The sequence below is a fragment of the Siniperca chuatsi genome, linkage group LG5 (assembly GCF_020085105.1).
Source record: "Siniperca chuatsi isolate FFG_IHB_CAS linkage group LG5, ASM2008510v1, whole genome shotgun sequence".
Taxonomy (NCBI): Eukaryota; Metazoa; Chordata; class Actinopteri; order Centrarchiformes; family Sinipercidae; genus Siniperca; species Siniperca chuatsi.
The window spans coordinates 32,366,200-32,393,653 of NC_058046.1; the positions used below are offsets into that span (position 1 = coordinate 32,366,200).

General features: G+C 42.3%; 2 protein-coding genes across 7 annotated transcripts in view; one reads left to right on the plus strand and one right to left on the minus strand.

Moving 5' to 3' along the window:
- ube2l3b (ubiquitin-conjugating enzyme E2L 3b) lies at positions 1-8,100 on the minus strand. Its single transcript, XM_044197721.1, has 4 exons — positions 7,974-8,100; positions 3,367-3,462; positions 3,100-3,286; positions 1-1,576 (listed from the first exon to the last, which is right to left on the minus strand). Exons 1-4 carry the CDS (start codon positions 7,998-8,000, stop codon positions 1,422-1,424), a joined length of 465 nt encoding a protein of 154 aa, XP_044053656.1. The 5' UTR covers positions 8,001-8,100; the 3' UTR covers positions 1-1,421.
- Positions 7,614-27,454, plus strand: part of pias2 (protein inhibitor of activated STAT, 2) — a 26,973-nt gene continuing 7,132 nt past the window's right edge. For 2 of the 6 annotated variants that reach the window (XM_044197719.1, XM_044197715.1), the window contains exons 1-14: positions 10,528-10,665; positions 17,280-17,464; positions 18,476-18,563; positions 18,664-18,714; positions 20,002-20,092; positions 20,186-20,320; positions 20,460-20,565; positions 21,399-21,472; positions 23,192-23,352; positions 24,490-24,623; positions 25,432-25,621; positions 25,923-26,059; positions 26,151-26,188; positions 26,904-26,960. In XM_044197719.1, coding sequence (XP_044053654.1) covers positions 10,625-10,665; positions 17,280-17,464; positions 18,476-18,563; positions 18,664-18,714; positions 20,002-20,092; positions 20,186-20,320; positions 20,460-20,565; positions 21,399-21,472; positions 23,192-23,352; positions 24,490-24,623; positions 25,432-25,621; positions 25,923-26,059; positions 26,151-26,188; positions 26,904-26,960 — 1,488 coding nt within the window. In that variant the 5' untranslated portion in view covers positions 10,528-10,624. Of the gene's footprint in view, positions 7,786-10,478; positions 10,498-10,527; positions 10,666-17,279; positions 17,465-18,475; positions 18,564-18,663; positions 18,715-20,001; positions 20,093-20,185; positions 20,321-20,459; positions 20,566-21,398; positions 21,473-23,191; positions 23,353-24,489; positions 24,624-25,431; positions 25,622-25,922; positions 26,060-26,150; positions 26,189-26,903; positions 26,961-27,454 lie in introns of those variants that run through there. The other 4 variants (XM_044197717.1, XM_044197720.1, XM_044197716.1 and 1 more) reach the window with 3 other exon arrangements.

Here is a 27,454-nt window from a genome sequence, read left to right on the forward strand (position 1 = left end):
GACAGTGAGGCCAAATGGCTAGCCATCTTTATTATGAAACAATATTGGGACCAGATCAAACAGTTGTTACATGGTGGTTTTTTGGCCACGGCAGTCCCTTTCCATGTCCTGACACATCCCCGGACAGCCAGCCCTCTCCCAGCTGCCTCCAAGGTGCTTGTTTCTGGGACCGTCTCCAGGAGCTGAGCTTCGTTCCCGCTGAGTGCATCGTTCTCCAGCCCCCGATGAGTTAGGCCCCTGTCAGCTGGGCAGCTGGCAGTCGATCTGCCGCTGGAATATCTCAGTGTGGTAAAGGGCTCTGTTTCTAGTATGATAGGTGGTTTTACTGGGTGCCCAAGGAGACGTGTGTGAAGATTCAAATGAACCAAAAGATTTTATATATCAAGTGCCAATCAAAACAATGTAAAGTGGAGAAAGCAAGTGATTATGAATAAGGAAAAGAATATCACAAAAGCCATTTGTGATGCAGAAAACTGTCTTACCAGCATGGTCTGAGAGTGCAACTGATCTGCGCTGCAAAAACCCATCAAAGGACATCTGAGAAAATGTGGGGATAGTGCTGTTAGTCTTTAAGGGCCTGCTGATGCTAACTGCACGGTTGGAGTGTTTGGACACCAATTGTTTTTACTTTAACACAAGAATCTTCTGTAGCATTTTCAGCAATAACAATTCAATGCATGTATGGCCTGCCATCGTTGCTTTCTGCTCAGTGGGTTGCAAACAGATGTGAGAGGGACTGTCCCAGAGTACAGTGCAAGTCTAGAAGCAGTGGCGGTGAGTAAGGAACAGTCCAGTCAGCACCTCCAGGTCTTAGCTACAGCTTCTCCTCTGTCTGTCACGTTTGTGTCTTAGCTTAAAAAAATTACTGATGATGGGGCAAAGGGAAACAACCAGTTTTTCTGCTCCGCAAAAAATAAAATACTTTGGAAAAATCATGTCTAAGTGAGATCTATTTTACACAAGAGTTGTTTATATAGAGGAAAAGCCAACAGAAAGAGAACACATTACTGAGTATTTCCATCTAACTCTTCATCTGAACATCATGTTCCCTTAGCATTTCTTTTTCCATTTTTCACATTAAGAAAAGAGTAGAAAGTTAGAAATGGTCTGGAGATCTATGGCTGAGGAGGAGGAGCAGGAGAAGAAGGAAGAGGAGGGGGAGGAAGCTGTCTGATCCACAGAGAGTCCTGGATGGGGAAGGAGGCTGAGGCTGCCGCTGCCTGGCTTCAGCTGGGCGGCTCCTGGGCTGCAGGGAGGGCTGGTGAGGGGGAGGAGGGAGGAGCAGAGTGAGCAAGAAAGGTGGTGAGGGCTGTGGGGGGAGAGCAGGGAGGCGAGAGGAAGATCGGTATTTGGTCGGGCAGGTGAGACAGGAAGAGAGGGGGAGAAAGAGACAGAGAGAGGGCTACACGTTCGTCAGGTGATCAGTCCATTGGCCGCTTTTCGCCGTGTTTCTTTGTAAACTCTTCAGCGTTCTTCAAGAATTTTTTACGGTCCTTTGAGTATTCTTCTGCTAGGTCTGCCCTCAGGGGATGCTCCGGCTGGGGGTCGTTCACCAGCGCAATGAGGGACTGAATTACTGCAAGACACATACAGCCAAAGAAATGATGTTAGAGGTGAACAATGCTTCTCGTAGTTTCACAGCGGAACGCGCCTGGCAGAAAGGGCTGAACCCGAGTTCATTAAAGGCCCGTACCAGTGGCTCTGCAGTCAGCCCAGTAAATCCTGCCTGCTTCTACTTAGACTGACAACAATCTACCAATTAATGCGAGCGGTGCTGTCATTTTCCCAGGAGCCCATTGGCTTCAGCTCATTTTAGTACATAACATAGCTAATTCATCATGAGGAATCCCGGTCTGCACGCCTTTCCTTTAAAATGTCTTCATTTCAGCTTTAATAGCAAGTGGTGGAGTGATCAGTGAAGGCCTCCTGGTGGTGCGGTAGCGTGCTGAAGTCAAGGTCTGACAGAGCGCATCATGAGCTGTGGCTTATAACTCAACAGGGAATCCAAATAATGATCGGACGTGAATGTTGGAAAATGGTCAATGAAAACTACTCTGCTGGCTTCAGAGTGTGAGACACCATTCCTCAGATGTGAGCTCTCAGGGGCTCAGGGCTGGATCAAGGAGAGCTGTAATGTACCGGGTTTTAGCAGACTGCTATTTTCTGCCCCTAGTCCCTGGGCAGGTAGAGGAAATAATATATCAGATTAAAAACATCATCTTCGGCACAAAGTTAGCTACGGTGTTAACTAGCTTACTGTGTGTTGCAGCAGTACATTAGCTTGATGTTTCTATGGTGAAAAATTTCAAGCACTGATGCTTAACCTATCGGTGCGATGATTATTCATCGTGATCCGTTATTAACAGTATTTGCAGTAACCTGCTTTCTATATAATATTAATTAAAATACAACTTTTCACCATCTATGTCATATATATATATATATATATATATATATATATATATATATATATATATATATATATATATATATATATATATATTTTTGAGATTGCATTAGAAATGTATGCACTATGCAGGTGGGAAACGCTATCAAGTAAAAAATAATCCAGAGCACTAGTTCACTTCCTCTTTTCAGGCTGTAGAATATTTCTGTAATACGTTCTTAGTGAAATAAAGACATGACACACAGTCCACTTCGTAGCACCTAGATAACTACTGTCTTATGTCCTCCTGACGTTCTCCAGACACAATCAGCATCATGCTTGTACTTAGACACCACGGCTAGCTTTAACTTCCTGAAAAACTGTCACTTTGCTCAACCCCAGTCATGACTTTGACCAATTTTAGCTTGTTTTTTATAGTAACATACTTTCTGTTGTAGCTACTTAACAGTGAGTTTATGGCATTTTTCTCATATTGTGTGTGTGTGTGTGTAAAATGTCAGATAGACAGACATACAATAGATAGAGATATATATGGCCTCTTTGAATTGTATTAGCACTTTTATCTGACAATTTCAACCAAAGCCCTGCTCTGTGTAGAAGCATGGACATGTAATAATGTGAGATTAAAGCAAAAAGTAATTATGTAGCATCAGCTTACCTACAGAGGCCCTCTGTAACACTAGGACACCCACCTTGGTCAGTTTTGGTGGCAGGCTTCCAGTTCTCTGCGCTGATCACAGGCAAGCACACCTGGCCTTTCTCATCAATGTTGGGGTGATAGATCTTTGTCTTGAATGTGATCTTGGGAGGCTTGAAAGGGTACTCGGTGGGGAAAATGATTTCGATCCTGAACGCACCTTTGTCATAAGGAGGGTTGTCCTGGAAGTGAGCACAGGAGGTTAGTAAAGGAAAGTGTGGGCCAATAAATGTCAGCAGTCAAACCAGGAACAGCTACTTACAGGAACAATGAGCCCTTGCCATGACAACAGGTTTGATTCCTCAACTTGAATGTTTCTGAAGTTTTTCATTCCAGACTTGCGAATCTCGTCAAGTTCCTGAGAGAACAAGCAGACAATGTATATTATAGACGTGAAAAATGTCACAACATCGATGCCATATCGTGAGAGTCTCTACCGCGTTTGGTGTCATTTACGGGCGCTGCTTCTGTCCTCTGCTGTCTGTGTCGGAGTTTGACACACACACACACACACACACACACACACTACCATATGTGTTTTTAATCGCGTCACGAGCGCTCCTAGTTTTGTGGCACTGTTCACTGTACGGGGCATCAGATACTCTGCCAGACCAAGCCCCCAGGGAGTGCTCCAGGCTTTGAAGCCAATTTGATATAATGGCCAAACGGAGGAATTACAACTTCTGGCTCCGTCACGTGACGCACACTGGTCCAAAAAGACTTTTCCTCATAGACTTACATTGTGAAAGAAGCAGCTGGAAAACGGTGGATACATTTTTTTGAGCATCACACCCCCCGCGAAATGACTCGCTTCACTACCAGGTGCATTTGATGCATTCAGTCCAATAACATATGAGACAAAGAGAAGTTGCTGTTGAGTTTTTCAAATGTATTTCTTGGCGCTTTGAGCTCCACAAGCCGAGCGACATATAGTCCCATCATATTCAAACCATGCAGACATCTCTACGGCCGATATCTCCAAAACTCTGCAGCTCACATATCAAAACAATCTACATGGATAAACAGCGCTACAGGTGAGAGGGAAAAGATGTAGTTTAGATTTTGGGGTGAACTGTCCCTTAAAGTTTGTATTCAACATAATACCTCAGTATCTCTGAAATGTACTGAAACAAATGTATGTGACACAAAAAGCCTAAATATTATTTAGGCCGGTGGATTTTTTCTTCTACCTTGGCCAGTGAGTCAAAAAGTTCATTTCGGACACTGGTTGGGTATAGAGCACCAGTTCTGAACTGGAACCAGTTCCAAGTGTATAACCAGGGATTTATTAAGAAGGATTGCTTTTAAATTTCACCTACTGATTCCCGGAAGTCTTACCGTACCTTCCTGGTTATGTATGTGCCAACGCATGTGTACAGCGTTTACAGTGTGGCAGCAGAGGAGGTGATGGGTGGAGCAGGCAGTAAAGTTCTGGCCCACCACCTCCGATATCGCCGGTTCATTTAGCGATAGTGCTACCTCCAGCTTGCCTTGCAACAATTTAGCTTGCAGGTAGGAAGCAGACGAGGGTTCCCAGAATTGTTGCAGCACTAGTGACTTTTACTGGTTGGTCAGGGTGCAGTGCACGATGGGGAATGGAAATGAGGTGATGGTGTTATCCTTGTATCATGCATCGGTCTGTCTACACTCTTCCCTCTGTTACAAGTAGAAGTAGCGTTCAGAAATTGGGCCTTCCATTTTGGGAGAAAATGAGGGCAAAAAATGCTCAATTAAATGTGGCTAAATTTTCACTAAATATGTTGTCATTTACAGCAACTGGCTTTTTATGGCAGTCTAAATCTACTTAATATACAGCTGTTTTTTGTTTTTCTGTTGAGCCCACAAATCAGAGCCACATTCAATAAGAATTGAAGTAGACAAGCAGAATCAGAATCAACAAAATCTATACAATATCGAACCCAACACTTTATTTATATACTGATGTAGTTAATTACTAGTTCCTTTTAATAGTATGCAGAATTATATACACACAGAACATACAACAGGCACATCAAAAAGATTTCTAGAGCTTGGTGAAAAATCTATTTTAGAGTTTATTGACTTTCAGTGGATTATAATGTGATAATACGATCGTGTTATTGATTAGCAAACTTCCGGCCTGACAGTTGGGTTAATAACTTTAATGTGCTGAGAAGCCTGTGACTGGCTAGGGAATCATGTGTACTCATCTGTCCTAGCCCATAAGCCCATAAAGTCACTGGTGCTGCGTGGGACTGCTCAGGGCTCTCCTCAGGATTTCAGTCTGGTGGGGAGAAGTAAATATACACTATATTTCCAACAATCTGAAATACTGATCTGATTCATTGCCATAGAGCAAAGGAATGATGTGTAAGCCTGATCTTCAATCACTGTCATCTGCTGAGCTGAGCCCGACAGATGCATTGATGTGAATTAACTTGTATTAAGTCGATTACAAAAGGTCATCGATTCAAATTACTTGCATCGAAGCTTCGTTTAATCCATATAATTACATACAGCACTGCGTTTCGCACGGATGATCATTACTGTGGCACAGCGCGCCGACGCTGTGTGATCAGAGACGTTCAGAGCGTCTCTGGTGTGACTTCGCAGCAGAGAAGAGACAGAAAGCGTCCACAGAAACTCTGCACAGCGTGCCTGTTGTAAAACCGAACCAGCCGACCGCAACAGCTCGGCGTCTCTGCATCCGGTCCGCAGAGCGACCCGACACAAGGTGGACGAAGGCCGGTGGAGGCTGTAGGCTGCGTTCATTGTGGCTGCAGTCATGGCTAGTTAGCAACGTAAATCAGCGTGGTGGCTAGTTATGACGTCCCTAAGTTAGCTGGGTTTTGTTCAAGACATTAACCACAGAAACTACAATGCTGCAGCCAGTCTGTGAAGGCCTGAGCTTCACTCACGTTATTATTACGATGATGTCACAGTTCCTGTGCGCTCATTTCTGCCTCCTGCAGAAGCCACGAAGAAGACAGTGAAGGCTCACGTTACTGAGCTGTAGTCCGGTGGAAACTTGTAGTTCTCAAACTTCAGTATGTAAACCGCTTTAAAGCAAACGCTGTTTGTTTTTGCATTTCAGAACATGTTTTCTTTAAACCCAGAATGTAATACGGCACTTAAATGGGTTTAGCTTTGACAGATAATATTATTGTATGCAATTTAAGCAATAAAAATGTAGATGTTTCTAAAAAGGAAACCAATTGGTTGTTCATTTTAAAAGACCTGTCTGATTTTCTCTGTTGCATATTTACTATTGCTCTGCGATGAAGCAAAAGCATTTATTATCCTATTACTTGATGAAATAATCGGTAGAATACTCGATTAATAAAATGATCGATAGCTGCAGCCCCAGTCTCTTTTGTGATCAATTTAGTTGCTAAGTAACGGTCTAAACAACAGCCCCATTTAGCTCTGTGGAACAGTGCTGCTAACCAAGGCAATGCTTTACTCCAGCCTCAGTCTTTTTCAGGCTGATTTCCTTGGTCTGTTCTGCCAACTAAGTTTGAAAGCTAAATATTGATGTGTTTGTTGTCAGGTTCAGACTAGCTCCTGTACAAAGTCTCACTGACTTGGACTGGAACACAGCACATCCTGTGTTATGATCACAACAGCACACAAACAGCCACACCGATACACACATTAAGTAGGCTATATGAAACTTTCTACTTTTTTTATGCAGTGTTGGATCACCAAACCATTTTTTTCATGGTTTGAAGTCTCAGACTGTACACTGATGTCATATATTGCCACACAATGGGGAAGGCCGTGACAAAATCAAAGTCAGGAGAAATGTTGCTTCTTCTGGCTCTTCACAATCCGAGTTGTGACCGCTACGTTTTCTACAATGGAATCATCTTAACATAATCACGCTAAATCAAGAGGGCTAGTTAATAAATAACACATAACTCTGTTGATGGGTTAGCAGCAGTGACAATTCTCATTACTTTCACTTTCACATAAAAGCTTCCTCATTCTGTGAATGGCAGCTTGTGACTAGTGTACAATCTGAAGAGTTCAAATACTGAAAATATGAGCTAACTATGCTTTTGTATATCCAGTACGCATGATAAATGCTGTATACATGTGAGTGTTGTTGCACTGCTTAATGTTTTTCAGACAAGTCAATTGAACTCCGTCCTGAAGAGATTCGAGTAATAAGTGGCTAATTTACTGGGACGGTCATTTGGCTGGAACAAGGGAGCAGGGGACTGGAAGAGAGACACAGCCTAACTAACTTCAATCAGATAACACAGACCTTGCGTAATGTGCCACCACTTCTCAGAACGACACTGACTACTAGACATTTACCGTTTGTAGCTTCCACGTAACAGCAATGAAAAATATTAGCTGTGGACTTACACTAAGTTCCTCCCCACCCATCCACTAATGACGAACTCCGAAATGTGGCTAACTGTGAGTTTAGCTGACGCTTGCTGGCTAGCTAACGTTAGCTAAAACACAGCTATGGGCTGCTGAGGCTAGCAAGCTAGCTGATTGGCGAGCGCCTTACGCCGTGGAAATTCACTCACGGTGTTGGTCACGTCTAAACTCACTCCCTCGGTCATACAAGCCATAGCTGCGTGAAAGCCAGTGTTGGATGGTAAATGAAACGTCAGTTCCATGGTCGTCTTCGGAAGGCTCATTTTCGACTCTCTGGCCTAATTCGCCGGTGCTTTGCTGCTTAACGGTAATATTTGGTCGGCTAGGTGTCCAGTTGTGACCTCTCGCTTTTTATTGCGTTTACAGCTAGAAACAGGCACTAGATGTGTCTGTTTTATCTTGTGATTTTAGGCGAGGAACCAATAATTCTACTAGCCGCCAATGCGTGATTACACATTACAAATTATATGAAAATAATGGGAACGGGAGATTTACCTTGGCCAGCCTCCTGCTCGCCGCCATCTTGAAACTACTGTGTGTTCCCAGAATACACAGCGCGACGAATATGGGTCTGCCTCAGACTGTATATCATAGGTCTGCTCTGGCTCTGGTCCTGGTCCTGTTTTCACGGAAATCCCGATTTTCTCTCCTGTGTGTAGGGCTCACAGAACAGCCCTCGGCCAAGGAGGAACCTGAACCTTAAAGTCAACCTGTTTTATAACTTGAATCCTACTTCCTAGGCTGGTTTAGGGAAGGTGTTACCTAAAGTAGCTAGATGTTACATACAGCATATTAAAATTTTAAGTCGACATATTCTGCTAATATATAGGTTAGACTAAATTAAATAAAAAGCTTAAGCCTGTATTGAGATAAAGCCTTTAAGTCTAAGGTTAAATACAAAAACTTAACTCACTCAAGTTGTTTGAAACACACAAAAAAACATGTTATTCCATTACTGATGCGCTGTAAGAGAGCGGGACTTTAAATGTAAATGAAAAGTTTTAATTAAAACTGACAAAGATCCTTCTTGACCATGGTTAGGGCCCCACGTTTACCATGTAGGCTACTCTCATTTCAAATGCCACACTGGCAAAATAATATTCAAGAAATAAAAACCTCACCATATTGAATACTTTAATAGAATTGCAGAAGTTAAAGGGGCAGCCAACAACAAAGGTATTTAAACAGTATTTTCACCACATTGTGTCCCTAACATTGCTGCTGCTGAATGGCCAAACTATATTCTCAGTTCAAGTTTTGTGTTGGCTGTGCAATAGAGGTGTATGACGTAGAAACGATTTAACCCGTTGATTGTTGTAGCAACACTGCAACACTAGATGGATGTGACAGGGAGAAAGATTTGTGGATGAAGATGCCAGCCTTCATCTGCATCCTAGAATTTGATAAAGGTTTTGCTCAAAGAATTCCCAACGGATTATTCGTCTGCACAGCGGCGCTACGAAAGTTCAACCTGATGCAGTAATTTGTTCAGTCTCCACTGTTGTAGAGTTGAAAAGCAGCTACAGTGAGCAACAGCTAGAAATGAACCCTGAAATGTGATGTTATTAAATCTTCAGTGATGGGAATAGATATTATCTCTTCGTTTCAGCAGATGGGGGAAATGGGGTTGCAGAGAGGAATATTTCAGATCATTTTTATTTATATGATAAATATATAAAAACATATTCTGTTAACACGCAGGCTACACTAACATGCAACTGCAAATTTCATTTATCTCAGACTCACTACCACAAAATATTTGCTCTGTCAACTACTTGTCACTTAAATGTGAATGCCACATTTTTCAAAGTTGAATGATGAGATGTTTTTGTTTGATTGTCATATGTTTTGATCTGTATATTTGGATATTAGTGTTGGAATGTCATTTGTGTGATCATTGCTGTAATTTATAGACATTTATAGACTGAAACTGTTTTAGGCCCGCAAACCATTAGCAGAACAAGCACAAATAATTCCACACATTTTTAAAAGTCCCCCTCCACTCAAAAATGGGTTAATTCGTTTACCTGGGTGTTTGAGCTGCACTGTGCCGGTGATGCATGTGCACTGTGTTTTCACATCATCTGCTGAAGGGGGAAAGGTTCTCTGTGCTCACTTTAAATCTCGGTTCAACACGTGGACGGACGAGCAGGATTTGTGACATCTCAACTAGTTTGGAAGCCTATCGTGGTCCAATATGCAACTTACTTTTAAATGAAAAATATTTGCATATCCATAGATTGTGGGTTTTTCACTGAGGGAGAAGGCGTAGATGTGGTTTTTACAAATTTTAACTAGGTAACCAAACTTTTTGGGGGGAAAAGTCTTGAAAAAGTCGTCTTAAAAACATGACTGGAGGGGCTCTTTAAACTTAGTTTCAAAATAGATGGATAGTTTAGCCATTTTGTAAACATAAGTACAGTATGCATTGTTTCCACCTTTTGGCAGCTGTGATGTGCCCACCATGTCCCCCTGTAATTTGGCTAGAAATCAGAATTCAACTCTCACAGGTCAGTAAATATGAGCCTAGTTTAGTGCTTATAGTAAGCTATGTTGAGGCGATAGTGTGCAAAGTAAAACCCAATGCAAATATCACACTTTCACTGTTTTTTAAGTTTTAAAAACAGAATAGCCTAGTAAACAAACGTGTTCTGCTTTAAAATACCATGCTATAAGAAACATGTAACTGTTTTTATTTCAACAACAGCATTTAAAGGTAATAAATGTGTTACAGTCAAACCCCTGTTTTTCTCCTTCAGAAATCAGCTCTTTGACTTAGTCAGATTCAAATGTACAATCATTATTTGAGGCAAAACGCTGGGGCTTGGGAAAGATAGAGATAGATAGATAGAGATAGATAGATAGATAGATAGATAGATAGATAGATAGATAGATAGAGTGGAAATCGTGCCTTGTATACAATTTTGCGGCAAAATCTGCCCTACCAAGTAAAGGCGCAGTTGGGCCACTTTCTTGTGCTGGTTTGTGGCATAAGCAGTTCTCCGTACAGAGGGGGCCCGGCCCGGCCCGGCCCGGCCCGGCTCGGCCCGGCCCGGCCCGGCCGGCCTGGCCCGGCTCGGCCCGGCCCGGCCCGGCTGTCCACTGCGCGGCTGCGGCGTCACCTGGAAGTAGTCACGCTGAGCGGGATGACCGGAACAACAAGATGGCGGAGAATGAGGAGTTTCGGGTAGGCGAAAAGAAAAACACTTATTGTGACTTACTTCTGTCGACATTGCAAAATGCAACGATAACTTGTAACGAATAAACTGGTCGATAAATGACGACCGAGTTGGCGGGCTAAGCGGATAGGGCACTGCTAGGCAGGAGCGTGCACTTTAGATCGTTTGGGTTTCAGTAGTTAGCCTCAATGCTAACTGTAACTAGCCAGTCGCTAATAGGTCCCTTGTTAGCTCGCTGCAACCGACGTTAGCTGAAAACATACTGAAGTGTATTTTTGTTGTAACTGCGTCTAAGTACGCAGTATAGGTGTCTACGGCTGTTACGTAACTTATCAGTAATATTAATGATTTCTGTACGAAATCGATGACATGCAGCTAATATCACGAGGATGCAGCTACTTAGCCAAAAGTTAACGCAAGGGTCCTTTGCTATCTCTAATATCGCGATCAGCTTGCTGTTTATATTGTATTGTATTATAATGTCTAAACAGTAGTTTTTAATGTCAACAACTCTTTTCTAACACGAAGCTGAGAGGATCTTTGCTGCTCCATAGGTAAATGATTATTAGCTTGATACCGTGTTGTTTGGTAATCAGACGTTAGTAAAGCTGATTAAGGGACGCTGGAAGCCCCTAATTGGTGACCAGATCATTCAGTCTTGTGGGTTTGAACAAAATCTCAGTACTAGGCTACTTGTCACTTAAGTCTCTTCATTGTTTGTGGCAGCTTTTAACCCAAATCTAATTTCCATACAAGTCCAAATGCTGCTGCAGTAGAAAGAGGCTGCCTTGTGTACCACAGGAATCCACAGCTGCTGTCGTTCCTCCAGCTGCTGGGATTCTTTCACCTGTCACCTGAAACTGTTCCTGTTCCTGTTCCTGGGATTTTCTGGTCATTCTGTAAGCTAATGGCTGTTTGCCTCTGTACTGGCTCGTTAGATGTGAAAGCCTCGTCATATTCACTAAGGGAAAGTAATGTTAGCATTCAACAACAACATATTCCATGAGTTGTAGTCATTGTCATTCAGCTAAAGCCTCATTGGAGCCATATTGGTTGAATGCCATCAAAAACAAATTTTTTTTTCATTGTGAAAATGCCAATGTGTTCAAATTTAACAAGCAAGTACAGCTGTAAATATTCGTTTAGCTTAGAGTATGGACAGGAAACCCAGAACTTAGTTCAAGTTTTCCAAAAGACTGATAGAAGAATCCCTCAATGAAAAAAGACAATTAAAAATAAACACAAAGGGCGGTGTTGGTGCGAGTGTGTGTTTATACATCTCTAGTGCAGCAAGGAAGGGCTCGCACACAGAACAAAAGGAGATTCAGACTGGAGTCTTGAATATAGATATTTCTGATTCTGTACTTTACAGGGCTGTACAGACAGTGAAAAGATGTGCAAACGTTTCAGTCCATGTTGGATTTTCCTCAGTGCAAAATGAAGCATGCATAGTGAATCACCCTATATATGGCTTACTCTACAGGTGCACCTAGTCAATGATCTAGGGCTTGATTGAACACATGAAGCCAATTTCCAGCAGGCCAAGTCATTGCAAACACATCAGAATAATGTAAATCCACAGCACTGACACATTCTCATACGCATACTGATATAGGCCTATATACAAACAGATGTTAGCTTGAACACTCGGAGTGGGACCCACTGGTATCGAAAGACAAAAGAGTCACAAAAAGCAGGTCATATCTAATTCTTCATTTAAGCCACTTGGGTGTAGCGGTTTAAGGTCAACCATATATCTGCATTCACACTGGAGTCAAATTTGATCCACATTGCCACCATGACGATGAGGAGTGATCTTGTCAATGCCACAGAACGCCAACTCCGAAATAGAATGATTGCCATCTGTAAAGTGCATTGCAACAGCTGATTTAGGATTTATGCATCTCTAACAATATCCCATTTCCATACTATATACAAGGGCCATAGACTGTATATAAAGATGGACGACGTGTCTCCTTCACAGATGTATAAAGAGAACTGGATACAGCGTTCGTTCATTCCTACGAAAGCTGCTCAGTGGCACATGAAGCCAAAAAGTTCAACTTCCCGGTATAAAATTACCCGGATCTTCCGCATTGTGCAGCCCATTGGTATTTTGGTGCAAAATAAAGAAATATAGAAATATAAAGAAAGATACAACAAGTACTGCAGATTAAGAATCATAAATATAAAATTGACTAAGATATTAAAGAATATAAAAAATGTTATTTAAATGAGTTTATGCAGGGATGTGCAATTTGCAAAGTATTTATATGGGAATGTGCAGAACTTTACAGTATGAGTGTACTGTACTTATGGGGGGGCATGAGAGTCAGTGTCAGTGGGGGTCCCGGTCCTTGGTGATGAGGCCGGCTGCAGACGGAAAGAAACTGTTTTCGTGGCGGGAGGTTTGGGTCCTGATGGACCGCAGCCTCCTGCCGGAGGGGAGTGTCTCAAACAGTTTGTGTCCGGGGTGGGAGGGGCCAGCCACAACCTTTCCTGCTCGTCTCAGGGGCCTGCAGGTGCACTGACCCTGGAGGGACGGTAGATTGCAGCCAATCACCAGATGGTGATCACCTGGCGGGCTTAGTGGTAGAGCGGGTCGTCCACCAATTGAAAGGTTGGATCCCGGCTTCCCCCAGCCACATGTCGAAGTGTCCTTGGGCACTGAACCCAAAATTGCTCCCGAGGGCTGTGCCTTTGGTGTGTGAGTGTATGAATGTGTGTGAATGGGGAGAATGTGATATGTAGTGCGTCGTCAGAAGACTAGAAAGGCGCTGGGTTCTTCCTGTAATCCACAACCACCTCCACTGTCTTGAGAGCATTGAGCTCCAGGTTGTTCTGACTGTACCAGGTCACCAGGTGGTCAGCCTCCCACCTGTAGGCAGACTCATCCCCATCAGAGGGTGGTGTCATCTGCAAACTTCGGGAGCGGAACGGACTGGTGACTGGAGGTGCAGCTGTTGGTGCAGAGGGGAAAGAACACAGCCTTGGGGAGAACCGGTGCTGATGGTCCGGGAGTCAGAGACATGTTTCCCCAGCTTCACGTGCTGCCTCCTGTCGGACAGGAAGTCTGTGATCCACCTGCATGGGGAGTCAGGCACACTCAGCTGGGAGAGCTTGCCCTGCTTGATTGAATAATCAAATGATTTAATCGTGCAGCTCTTCTAGACTTTCCAAATGTTATTGGACTGAATGCATCAAATGCACCTGGTAGTGAAGCGAGTCATTTCGCGGGGGGTGTGATGCTCAAAAAAATGTATCCACCGTTTTCCAGCTGCTTCTTTCACAATGTAAGTCTATGAGGAAAAGTCTTTTTGGACCAGTGTGCGTCACGTGACGGAGCCAGAAGTTGTAATTCCTCCGTTTGGCCATTATATCAAATTGGCTTCAAAGCCTGGAGCACTCCCTGGGGGCTTGGTCTCCACTTCCTCCCACGGTACAAAAATAAAGCCAGAATACGCTGCCATCGTGTGCCGGTTACAGCATTTGGAGCCAGAATCTGCGCAGTAGAGATCGGGGCACCAATTAGCACCAATTCATAACAGAAGTTATCTCAATGCACTTTTCCAACACATCCAGGGGCCGATCGAGATGTTTTGGCTTTCCTTTTGGGGAGCTGACATGCTGTCCATCTTTATATACAGTCTATGGCTATTATTGTCTATTATTTTCATAATTGAGTAATTATGTAATAAATAATGTAATAATGTAATACATTTTTTTTTGCGCCATTTTTGCCCAAAAAATGACTCAAACCATTAATCGATCTAATAGTTGCAGATTGATTTTTCTGTTGCTCACTTAATTAAGTAATCGTTTCAGCTCTACTTCATACTAATTCCAAACAGGTCTGGAGTCAGCTGTGTGTTCGCACTGGAAAAGTGGTCAAATGTTTTTAGATTAGATTCAACTTTATTGTCATTACACATGTACAAGTACAAGTACAAGGCAACGAAATGCAGTTCAGGTCCAACCAGAAGTGCAATAAGCAGTGCAGGATATAAAGTGTGAGCGTAACTGCAGGATAGAGCAGTATAATGACAATATTTTACAAGTGGTGCTGTGGACATTATATACAGATGGCATTACTAAAACAGAAGTACACTGATGGATATGTACAGCAATGAACTGGACTGGGCAGACCGGCAGTGCAGTGAATATAAAGTAGTGCAGTTTATGGACAGAAATATTGAACAGTGCAGTAGATGAGTTATTGCAGTATTCAGTACAGAGTACTGGAGTGCAAATGATGCAGTATATGTAGAAATAAATAGTCCGGTAGTGCAAATGAACATGTGAAAACAGTCAGTATGCATACTAAAAATTGCTCCATATCTGAGTATGCTGTCAATACACTATTTTCCCACAACGCAATGCACAAAGCAATGGAGGAGCTGCTCTGTGTCGGGCCCCTTGCTGTACCAACGCAGTGCTCTCACTGAAATGTATGAGTAGGCCACGTTTGTTTGTTTGACGCAGGGCTATTATCGGTCTGGATGGGACTTCTGCCCTCTGTTGAGCGACCTTAAAGAAATATTCTGAAATTTTGGGAAATATACTTGTTTTCTTTCGTACCAGGAGTTAAACCAGCAGATAAGTGTCAGTTTGATTTCCGTGCCTTCGGTAAAGAGATTGTTCCGGGATCAGTTTAGTGTAGCTTACCACAGAGACGGAGATAGAAACAGCCTCCTTCAACATAGAAAAACATATGCCATCAAGCAGCTCCAAAACTGTCTTGTTTACATGTTGTATTTTGTTATTACTGTACTTCGTGTTTATTTTGTGGCGGTTTAATCCTGGCAGATGTCATTGTTTTCTTTGTTGTTTTCTACTATGTTCAAGCATGTAAAGTGACGCTGAATGTCGGCCTGAGCCAGAGCATGAAAACAAGTTGTACAGTGGTGCAGCACAGCCTTAGGCCCTTAGCCCCAAGCTTAATGGCTGAAGCTGTTCGGAAGCTCTGTCCTGTCAAAGTCACATTTAGTTTACACCCACACGTTAACAGCATACAGCGTTAAATGCTGAGGAAGGCATGTTTCCAGAGGCTGAATAGACGAAGGCTTTAAACTTTGAGTAATCTGTTATTAAAGAAGTAACCTGAAAACAAAAAACACAAACTCCGTGATGGGTGTTAATTTTTATTTAATAATAATTTTTGATATCCTCAATATTTTAGATGCTTTAAGGTCACATCTATTGAGGAATTGTAAGGGAAAAGGATATGCCCATAAGAACATATCGAAGGGTCAGTAGGGTTCCTTCATTTGTTCTTATTTTTCTGTGGGGTTCCTTTTGAGGCAGGTGTGAAAGCTGAAAGGTTCTGTAAATGAGATTCTGAACATTAATATAGCAGCAAACAACTATTTGCTATGTAAAGATATAGTGGAGTAATGGCGTCCTGAGCAGAGGATGACATCACACCCCCTCTGCCTGTGTTATCGCAGCCTCTCTGTTCTGTGTTTGTTTATACAGCCGGTCCGGACGCGCGTGCATGTTAGTGCGTGTTAGTGCACGTGAGTCCCTCCTGTGAGGAGAGCTGTTTCTTTTCTCATCTAATGTGGTGAATTATGGGTTTATTTCGACCAAACCAGAGCTGGTTACTGGAACAGTGGGAAGATTAACAAAGACGGTTTTGGTGAGTTTTATTTTACGACGATCTGCCAGGTAAAATTACTGTTTTTCTCAATGGAGTCTGGTGGGCTGTAGCGCCCATTTGTTTTGGTCTGAGGTGCTGGTGCTCTAGTGCGACATGTAGTGGCAGTGAATGTTGCTTACAGCTCCTTTCAAGACTTTCTTTGCAAATGAGGTAGTTAGTGTATGTAAGTCAAAAGTTTGTATTCTGTAAGCTGAATTACTTGATCAGTGTCTGAATGTTAGGATGCAGTTCTGCATAAACCTTTGTTGTAAAGCAAACGATAGGGAGAGAAGTACCGTGGACACCAGTCATTTTATGTAGGTGACAAAATGTACTTGCCTACCCTGCGAATGGCTACAATTTTTGCTTCTCAACCTATAGCGTCTGGAAGGTGTAACGGAAAACAAAAATAATCATTTATAATAATAAATTATGCTTTTTAATAAAATTTCAAATTCCTTAATTAATGTTCCCCAATTAATAATTTGTGTGTTTGAATTAACCAAACATAAACTTAAACAATAGTTGACATTTGAACATGTTTACTTGATGTCAAAGATAACACTACGTTGTTTAACAAACAGGCTAAATCTGAACTATATCCACATATCTCAGTTCCAATCAAAGCAAAACTTCATTGAACACAAGCGGCTCATTTAGATGAACTCGTCCGCGGTCTGACAAAATCGTCCCTGTTCATGTTGCACTGCGTTAGGCTACACAGTGGTATTTGTGTAGCTAACTGATAGCTGCTGAAAGGCTGACCAGTGTAGCATCACAGGTGTACAGAAATGTTTGTGGGACGAGAACAAATGTACGTGATAACCGCCGGTATGAACACGATATCTGTACTAAAACAGCTGCCGTGGCTAGACTCCTGCCCCACCTGATGATGGATGGATGATGGATGGATGGATGGATGGATGGAGCACAGTGATCATAGTTAATGTATGAGTGATTGTGCAGCCCTAATCCTCTTTGCAGGAGTCAGTCCTGTAACACAGACTTCAGCCTGTTGACTGGTGAAACAGCTGTGTGGCACGACACCAAAACCAGCATGAATCTCCAGCAGCCAGCCCCTCTCATCCCCCCCGTCCACCCGGATGTGCAGATGAAGCCCCTGCCCTTCTATGATGTGCTGGACGTCCTAATCAAGCCTTCAAGTCTAGGTCTGTGGTGTTCTCTTTCTCTGTAGGTTTAAAGGACAACACTTAGGCTGAGCCGTTTTCTTCCTTCACAAACTTATGATTGAAACCTTTTCTGCTTTGAGATGATGCTTTATTTAGTGGGAGGTTTGCCATCTGACAGGGTCGTTACTGCTGCAAATACAATATCTGAGGTTTAGTATGATAACAAAGCATGTTTTTCAACACAATACTTTCCTGAGTATAAAACTTTTTTTTCATTTAACAATAAAAAACAAACCTCTCAAATGTGTTTAATGTTGTCAATACAAAGCTTAATGCCACGTTAAGGTCACATTGGAGTAATTCCAATTTTTTTCCGACTTGTAAAAAGCTTTCACGTCAACTTCCAAGTTGTAATTGTGACTGGGAAACTTTTTTGAAAGCTCCGATATATCCGACTTGACGATTGGCAATACAGAAGTGCCTGAAAATAAAACAAATATGCATGCCTCACGTTCAGTGCAATTAAACCCAAATTGAATGCAAATGGAGTTATATTGTCAACGCAAAGTATTTTAATCTTCACACAACCAACTCATAATCATACACCATCTTGATGACGTGAACGCTCGCTAGATGCTAACATGGGCGTTTTTCCTATTTTCTGCCACCCATATGGCGTGAAGTGGCTTTAGTAAACAAGACTAAATATCTGCCCAAGCATTCAGTGCCAGCTTTCAGTAGTGGACAATTTGTAATACTTGGTGCTACAGTCATAGTTCTTTTGGTATTGTAGTTCCATAGTGAGGCATAACCATAGTTGATTGTGCAGAATTTTGTCAATTGGCCACCATTGCCTTTGTCTTCAGTGAAGAACGTGACCAAATTTTGAACACAATCAGCCTTCATGATGGCAGATTAGACTTTGAAACTTGTCAAAATGTGAACTATATAAAGCTCATAACTTATAATATGTGTGTTTTAAACCGTGGTACTTTATTTGTCTGAAGAGCAGCACTTACAGTAACTAACAGTCATCATTTGTGTTTTCAGGAGCGAGTACTGCACAGAGGTACCACCAAGAAAAATATTTTATCTTTGCCTTGACTCCACAGCAAGTTCGAGAAGTGTGCATATCCAGGTAGGACTGTTGTTAACCGCTCAGTTACTCCACAGTTGCTGAGAAAAAACATGCTCATGTCTGTCATGTAAATGATAAATAAAGTATTGTTTGTTCACAGGGACTTTCTACCAGGTGGCAGAAGGGACTACATGGTTCAAATTCAACTAAGGTGAGAATGTTCAGAGCTCTCTGATCAGTAATAATAGATCTTGAGATTCTTAGCAACTTGGAATCTGAAAGAAAAAAATCTTGACCTAAGAAACACACTGTAGTTTCTTAGTATTAAGTGAGCTAAATGGTTCAAAGCAAAACTCTTATCATATTAAATAACTTGATTAAGGTTTTCTTGATGACTCCAAACCCTCCTTCATGAATGTGTTAACACCTCTTACCATCACAGGTTTACTGAAAACACTAAACTTGTACTGTAAACCACTCATTCAGAACAAAGCACCACAATATCCACCATAAATGTTTTGCTGAACATAATTTGAACTCATGTAGGGCTGGGTATCGTTCAAATTACGATACCAGTACTAATACCAGTACCCTTAAAGTGATACCGATACCAATCGAGTGCTTCATTTGATACCCATCATGTGAATGGAAGCATTGAGTGGCGTAAAATGCCTCCACTCCTCCCCATCCAAATGATTTTTACACAAATACATTTTAAAAGTGTTCTTTAATTCGTGCGCACGAGATAAGTGTAGAGAGCCAGCACAACGGACCAGCCTTGTTTATCAGAGTGTTGAGTAATGGGAACGTTAATTCTGAATTCTGACGATGATGAGTCAACAGTTTGAGTCAAGCATAGAGGCTGTATTAGGCTGCGTGTAGCTCTGGTTTAGTCTGTTTTCCAAACCAACCGGTGATGCTGATAGAGCGGATTGTGAGCTGAAGTTTCCCCGGTAAACACACCGATCTCTTGGGCTGTCCAGTCCGTCCTGCCCGGCCTGCCTGCTGCTCCTCTGGCGGTCACTTCTCTGAACTTGGCTGAACTGCCAACTCCAGTTCAACTCAAATACGCCGCGCTCTCAGCTCGACTTCACCACAGACTGTGTAGCTGCGGTAGTGGGCCAATCACACATCACATTAAAGCGAAGAACACTTGCGGTTATTGGCTGCGAGCAAAACCATACAAATAGTAATTTCTTTCTAGATCTGGGTACAAAACGGATCAAATGCAGGTATCGACTGACTGGAGACGTTTGAATACTACGTGCTACTAGGTTATTTCAGTAGATACCTTAAAGGTATCGAGTACCGCTACCGTCCTAAAATCACTTAAGAGTAATTTACAGTTATTCTTTTTTATTTTAGTGAAGAGTCTGCTTATTTAAAAAAATAATAATAATAATTATATATATATATATATATATATATATATATATATATATATATATATATATATATATATATATCAGGCTCTTAAATGTTTCTTTGTGTTGTCCAGGTTTTGCTTGTCAGAAACAAGTTGCCCTCAAGAGGATAATTACCCAAACAGTCTTTGTATAAAGGTCAATGGGAAACTTTTTCCTTTGCCAGTAAGTGCTTGTTTTACTCCAGTTCCAATAAAAAGCCAATCCAACGTAAGTATTCTACTATTAAGATGCTAACGAAGCATTTTATTCCTGTAGGGTTATGCACCACCACCAAAAAATGGCGTGGAACAGAAGAGACCAGGAAGACCTCTAAACATTACCTCCCTCGTCCGACTCTCCTCTGCGGTACCCAATCAGATTTCAGTGACATGGGCACCTGAAATTGGAAAAGTGAGAACATAGACCTCATTGGAATTCTTTTCAGCTTTTTGTTTTTCCTCTTCTTTGTCCTGTGCTTAGTTGGATATCATGTTTGGGGACAGTAACAGTGACTTCTCTGTTAAGGTGGTTTGATGATATTGTTTTTCAGACCTATTCTATGTCTGTGTACCTGGTGAGGCAGCTGACATCACCACTGCTCCTGCAGAGGCTGAGGATGAAGGGCATCAGAAACCCAGACCACTCCAGAGCACTAAGTAACTATACAGTAAACCACTCAAAAAAACCTCAATGTTGCCCGCTAGAAGTTATACAGCAGCAACTGACTACATGTCTTCACAAGTCCACTTACTTAAAGGCCCAGTGTGGAGGATTTAGTGGCATCTAGTGGTGAAATTGCAGTTTGCGACCATTTGAATGCCCCTCGCTCCAAGCGTGCAGGAGAAACCACGGTGGCTGTGATAAACGTGAGAGGCCCTCTCTAGATCCAGTGATTGGTTTGTCCCTTCTGGGCTACTGTAGAAACATGGCGGTGCAACATGGCGGCCTGCGTGGAAGGGGACCCGCTCCCTCTGTAGATATAAAGGGCTGATTCTAAGGTAATGAAAACACAACGATTCTTATTTTCAGGCGATTCTACACTAATGAAAACATACTTATGAATATTATATTCCATTTCTGCCGACAGCTGCTCCTAAATGTTCCACACTGGAGCTTTAAGAACATGAAAATGCACTGCATGACTCTCTGTGATCAGCAACAGTGATCAGAGAGAGCATGTTATCAGTTATTAGGAGTTATCAGTTATTTGCTACCCATGGTGAGTAAAGCGGCACTACTTGTACCTGAAATCGACCTGTCCATTTAAAAAAAAAACCAAAAAAAAAACCTGGACCTGATACCACCTGGACCGCAGACCCTAAGAAAATGGGACTCAGTCATATTTGTAACTAGGAGTAGGCGTAAACACTTAACATTTGTTGATCTGTGGGTTGGGTTCATAAAACTGGAAAACTTGATTTGTATTTTCTACCTTTTTTAAGAGTCTTTTCTTCTCCTCTGTACTCTTCCCCTGCCCTCTGTGTTCCAGTTAAAGAGAAGCTGACAGCAGATCCAGACAGTGAGATTGCTACAACAAGCCTTCGAGTTTCACTTATGTGCCCGGTAAATGAAGCATCTGTGTGGAGTGTTTATGTGATTACAGCAGCTTTCAAATTATTCTGACAGCATGAATTATAGATTGTAGAGAAATGAGTTTGTGTTGTGTCTGTGGATCACATCAGGGTAGGGCTGAGGTATCACCATGCATTGCTTTCTGCCACAGTTTCTCTTTTGAAACTGCCCCTGGGGGTTGCCAAAGTCTAAAAAATTGAAATGCAAAACATACCTTCACATTTAAAAGGCACTGAAACTGGAGAGCACTGACCACTGGGCGGCTGTGGCTTAGTGGTAGAGCGGGTCGTCCACCGATCGGATCCCGGCTTCCCCCTCATGTCGAAGTGTCCTTGGGCAAGATACTGAACCCCAAATTGCTCCTGAGGGCTGGGCCTTCAGTGTGTGAATGTGTGTGAATGCGATATGTAGTGTGTGAAGCGCTTTGAGTGGTCAGAAAACTAGAAAGGCGCTATACAAGTACAGTCCATTTACCATTCTTTGTCCAAAATGAATAACTGGATACCAGAATTCATGTTTCGCTTTTATTGGCTGTTATGAATTATTTTGTTTATGTAAACGTGGCCACTGATAACAGTGTTCATTACATCTGTCATTGCCATTATTGAAATACAACAAGTTCAGTTTTGTCATGGAATTGTGTAAGAACGCTGTTGATCACTTATACTCACCTTATTTATGGCATCTCGGTCCTTAAGTTCTTTATTTGTCATATGCACAACAATTACAGTGAAGCAGCCGTTGGCAGCGAAATTCTTTTTCTCGGGCTCCCTCCAACAATGCTCATCCAAAAATCCTCCTCAGACCTTCATTAGGTGAAATCTTTCCTGGGATTTTACCTGATGAAGATCTGTCTGAAGGTCAGTGTCATAAATAAAGTGAGTACAAGTGATCATAAGGGTGCAGCTATGCCACTCTTGTTCTCGTGGCGTGTGTCGATTCCAAGTGGTACGTCACTGTCGGTTTTAGGTATGCCGCTGCCGCGGCTCACGGGCCTACAGTGTACTGATTGTTACTGACGTATGTCTTATAAACGGCGTAACGCTCCCATTTCACTGGCAGATGCCACTGTTAACTAGAATATTGGTGGTGTGCCACTTTTCATGTAATATGCCAATTCTTAGTTGTATGCCAGTTTGAGTAGTGGCATGTCGCTGCTGTTCGGCCAGCATGTTGCACATGAAAACGGTATGGGACGTCTCTTCCACTGCTGTATATCACTCCGCAGCAGCTTAGGTCAATTCTTTACTGGCATATGCTGTTGCTGTTGCTGGCTGTTGGTATGTCGCTGTAGTGTGCCACGTGAAAATGGCATGTCTATCGGATTAATGTTCCAGTGACATATACACTTGTTACATTAAATAAATAAATAGCGTTAATGTCCAAACTTTGTCCAAGGCACGCTCACTGCTCGCCGTTAGCTGTACGAACATTCATCACATCAGTGACTGTTGCCTACAATGAGTGGTTATCTATAATGTTATGGCATCAGCTACAAGACTTACACAGTACCTGCCGGTGGACAGTGGCATATCTACTGGTGACATACCGTTTTCATGTGAGTGTTTATCATCCAGTGCACCTGTCTGTAAGACTTTCTTAGTGTCACCTTGTGAATTTGTATGACTTGAGCACAACTTAGTGCTTGTGCAAGGAACCAGCCGTTTTGTTCATTCATTTTGACTGACCTCAGTGTGTTTTGTCCTCCAGCTGGGTAAGATGCGACTGACGGTGCCATGCCGGGCGGTGACCTGCTCTCACCTGCAGTGTTTCGACGCTGCCCTCTACCTGCAGATGAATGAGAAGAAACCCACCTGGATCTGTCCTGTGTGTGACAAGAAGGCTGCATACGAGAGTCTCATCATTGATGGGTTAGTTAAACTAATTAAACCACTTCACACAAAAAACGACCTGTTGTCCAGTTAGTCTGGTGCCATGTTCTCATTACCATTACTACAAGTGATGAACCCGACAGCAGAATAATCCACGTGTGCCTGTTCTTCATCCTTACGTTTAAGTATACATATAGTTTCTCACTGTAGCGATTGGAACTCCACTAATTTAGTTTTATGTATTTTAACTAGAGACGTCCCGAGCCAATCCTAAGTATCGGTATCTGGGACGATCCGGGCACAGTTTAAAGGACCGGGTTAGCAAAATTTGCTAACTAATCTGGTATCTCTCCTCTCTTTCAGGGTGCAAAACATTCATGTAGCAGCTTCTCATTTTTCGCTGGCGGCAGGTCAAATCGGCAGTCGCTAATTAATGTTTATTCCGTGAATAAGCTGATGGCAGCCCAAAATAAAACTTGACTTTTGTTGTGTTTGTGTGCTTTCCGCAAGACGGTGTCTGTACTCCGCCAAAGATTGTTTATGAGGTACACCACCGTACAACCGTGAGTGGACTGAGTGTTTTTGTAGTCCCAACAACTCCAACAGAGTGAGACGTCTTCTCTCTAGCGGATCACTTCACGTACATTTCAGGAGTTGCGTTCTTCCAGTTAAACTTTCCTTAATATGGGATTAATAATGAGCTTATCAGTTTTACAGTTCTGAACCGGGGCTTTCAGTATTTGGATCACGCAGCACATGAAAAATAAGGTGTGTGACATTTAGAGGGCTGCACATGTTATTTCAGTGTGTCAGAATCACATTTATTCAACATTTGTGTAAATATAAGTATTAGATCGGATTCTGTATTGGAGATACACAATGTTGAAGGACTTTGATTGGGGCCAAAAAAACTTGATCGGGACATCCTTAATTTGAACAAAAGGATAAACAGGTTTGAAATGTATCATTTCAGTGTTGTCAATTTGGAGATTCCTCATGCATATTAAAATTCACATGAGAACTTGAGGGCTTTAATGGCTCATGGTCATGTGAACTTAAAAACAGGTTCATGGATCGGAAGCTGAGACACCCACCAACAAAGCCATTCTGCCTGTGTGACCAGTTTGTGTACTGTTATTGTATATTGGTGTTTTAAGTGTTTTATTCTTTGCTCAGTTTGTTCTTGGAGATCCTGAACGACTGCTCAGATGTGGATGAAATCAAGTTCCAGGAGGATGGAACCTGGTGTCCCATGAGACCAAAGAAAGAGGCCGTCAAGGTCCCCTCTCAGTCAATTCCAAAAATTGAGAGTAAGTACATCATCGTAATACCTGGGGCAAGGTTTGAATTGATCCTACTAACAAGTGTTGTGTATGTATCAAAGCCTGATATATCTTATTCCTCTGTGGCTCAGCTCCACTGTTCACTGTTAAACAAACATCAGTGAGCCACGCAGTGCGCACTTCTGCAATGGTTGCACACTGTTCCCCTGATACAGGTGGCTGTAACATGCCAAGATATAATTCAATGTACCAGCAACGACAAGGACAAAGAGGACTGTTTGCTAGTAAACATGAATGTAAACAATGCTAGATTTAAAATACTTTGAACGCTTTGCAAATGTTTTATGATTATGCATTCAACACATTTGTTAGAGCTCAAGGATTCACACAATGTGTTTTGGTGATTGACATGTTCCTTCATCACCGTGAACACACACACTGTAGTTTATTCTGCCTCCGCCCCACACACACCGTCCTGCTGCCCCAAACACTCACTACAGCACCACATGTGGATTCATCCGCCGCTGGAAATAGTCCTCAACAGATGCACTGTTTCCTCCTGTTTGAGTAATGTTAAAAACTACAGTGAGCATCTGTTTTAGAAAATTACTGAGCCTTTTTAAACACTGAAACTATACATATGTGAGTTGTCTCAAACGATTTGTGGCTTCAGTAGGAACCAGTGGGCCCAGCGCTGAGTGCTACAGACAGGGTAGGGAAGTCAGGAAGAACTGAGGGACGAACTAATACATGTTGGTTTTAGTCTTTTCATTAGTTGACAATACGACACATCTATAATAACACCAGCCCTATCCTCTAACCTTTTGTCTTTTAGCCTCAGCTCCTTTGCGCCAGTCTTCAGTGGTCCCCCATTCTACTGAGCCCAGCTCCACCAAGAAGGCTGATGTGATTGATCTGACTCTGGAAAGCTCCTCCTCCTCCTCTGATGATGAAGAGGACACAGACCCTCCACTGAAGAAACGCTGCGTTTACATTTCCAAGAACGAGGAGATGCATGCGAAGGGGTGAGCGAGCCCCTCTGTGTTGTTTTCTAGAACCATAGACAGACCTGCATGTACCAACCTTGTTCCCGAATTAAAAACAAAAAACCCAGTTGTCTACATTATCCACAATGATCGTCAGGATTTTGTATCACTGTTGCCATCCAGTGACACGTTTAACAACACTGGACACCAGAATTTATGTTTGCTGTTTCTGGAGGGAAGAGATCTGGAGCACACAGTTCTAGTAAAAGCTTTTTAATATAGTGCAGCACCTACTGTTTTGACATAAAGCATGTTTACAGAGTTGGCTGTTTTCTCTCAGAGTGCTGACCTACCAGCCCACTGTGCGCGTGCCAAACGTCCAGGCCCTGGACCCGTCGTATCTGACCGCTACACTTGCTGACTATGCAGTCCCCTTCCACCCATCCACCCTGGCCTCCATCCCCACAGACATGCAGAGTGAGTCAGCTGGATAGGATGTCTGTAAGCACTATCACTACCGCTATGTGGTACTGTTAATAATCAGTTTTTTTCCATCTCATGCCTCTAGGTCTGGATTTGTTTTCCTTAATTCAAGCAGATCCTCAGGTATGTTTGTTACAGTTTTCTACTGTTAAAAGCTGTGAAAACCAGGAATCATAGCAGCAACACAGAATAACCTCCAATTGCTGCTTAGAAGCTGTAGGCTCACCCTATTTGCTCAAATTACGTGTGGATGCTGGTACAACAAGGGACGGCAAATGGAAAAAAAACAGTAGGGATTAAGTGCTTTGTCCATAGAGACACTGATTCACTAAACTATTTTTTTAATCAAATTAACCTTTTAAAAGAAAGAAAAGGTTTTTTCTATTAAAAAAAAGAGGTATCCTGTCCTATGGAGGGTTTTTTTAGTTAGTTTAGCTCTAGTAGCTCTACGGAGCTGTTTTTCTGTGGGTGGGTCTCTATTTTGTTTGTCTTGTGCGCACACACAAGGACACACACTTCTGCAATGGTTGCACACTGATCTACAGGTGGTGGTAACATGCCAAGATACACTGCAGTGTGCCAGCAAAGACAGGGACGAAGAAGACTGTTTACTAGTAAACATGAATGTAAACAATGCCTGATTTATAAGACTTTAATGTTGTGCAAATGTTTTATGAGGAAGGAAATGCAGTCAACACATTTGCTAGAGCTCGAGGATTCACACAATGCATTTTGGTGATTAACACTGAATGTAAACACACCTTTGTTTACAAGAAAACTCCACAGGGCACTTTTAAGCTCAAATTTTTGTACATTTGTCCTCCTTTTGGTATTTTAGGTATATAAAGCGTCACAGAGCAGCCGGGTTTCCCAGCTGACTGCGTACCTTCAAATGGCAAGTTCTAACAACTTACAGGAATGTTGGCCTAAACTACAAAAATGAAAGCCAGGTTAAAAGAAACTGAATTTCCCTTTAAACTACAAGTAGGCTGAAACCTCCACTCAGGAAAGATGCGGAGAACAAACAAAAAAGGCTACGCCACTTACTGGAGGGTCAGTGTGGTGAGTCATGTGGATCCTCACTGCCCGTAAGGCTTACACACAGGTAGATAAGGAGTGGGACTGTTGGATTTCCACCCGATTGAGATTTTATCAAATTCATGTAGGTTTAGTTTTCATAATATTGCATCCGACAAAATGTATGAATAACTACAACTCAAAGATTTAAGAGAGATCTGTAAACACATTTTGTTTTGAGTGTCAGCCTAAATAATGTTCACAAACTGGAGATACACCCTGAAAATGAGCTGAGCAGCAGAAGATATGAAATGTTGATTAAATGTGTCTGACACATTGAAATAACAGCTGTAGCCATCTGACTATTGCACT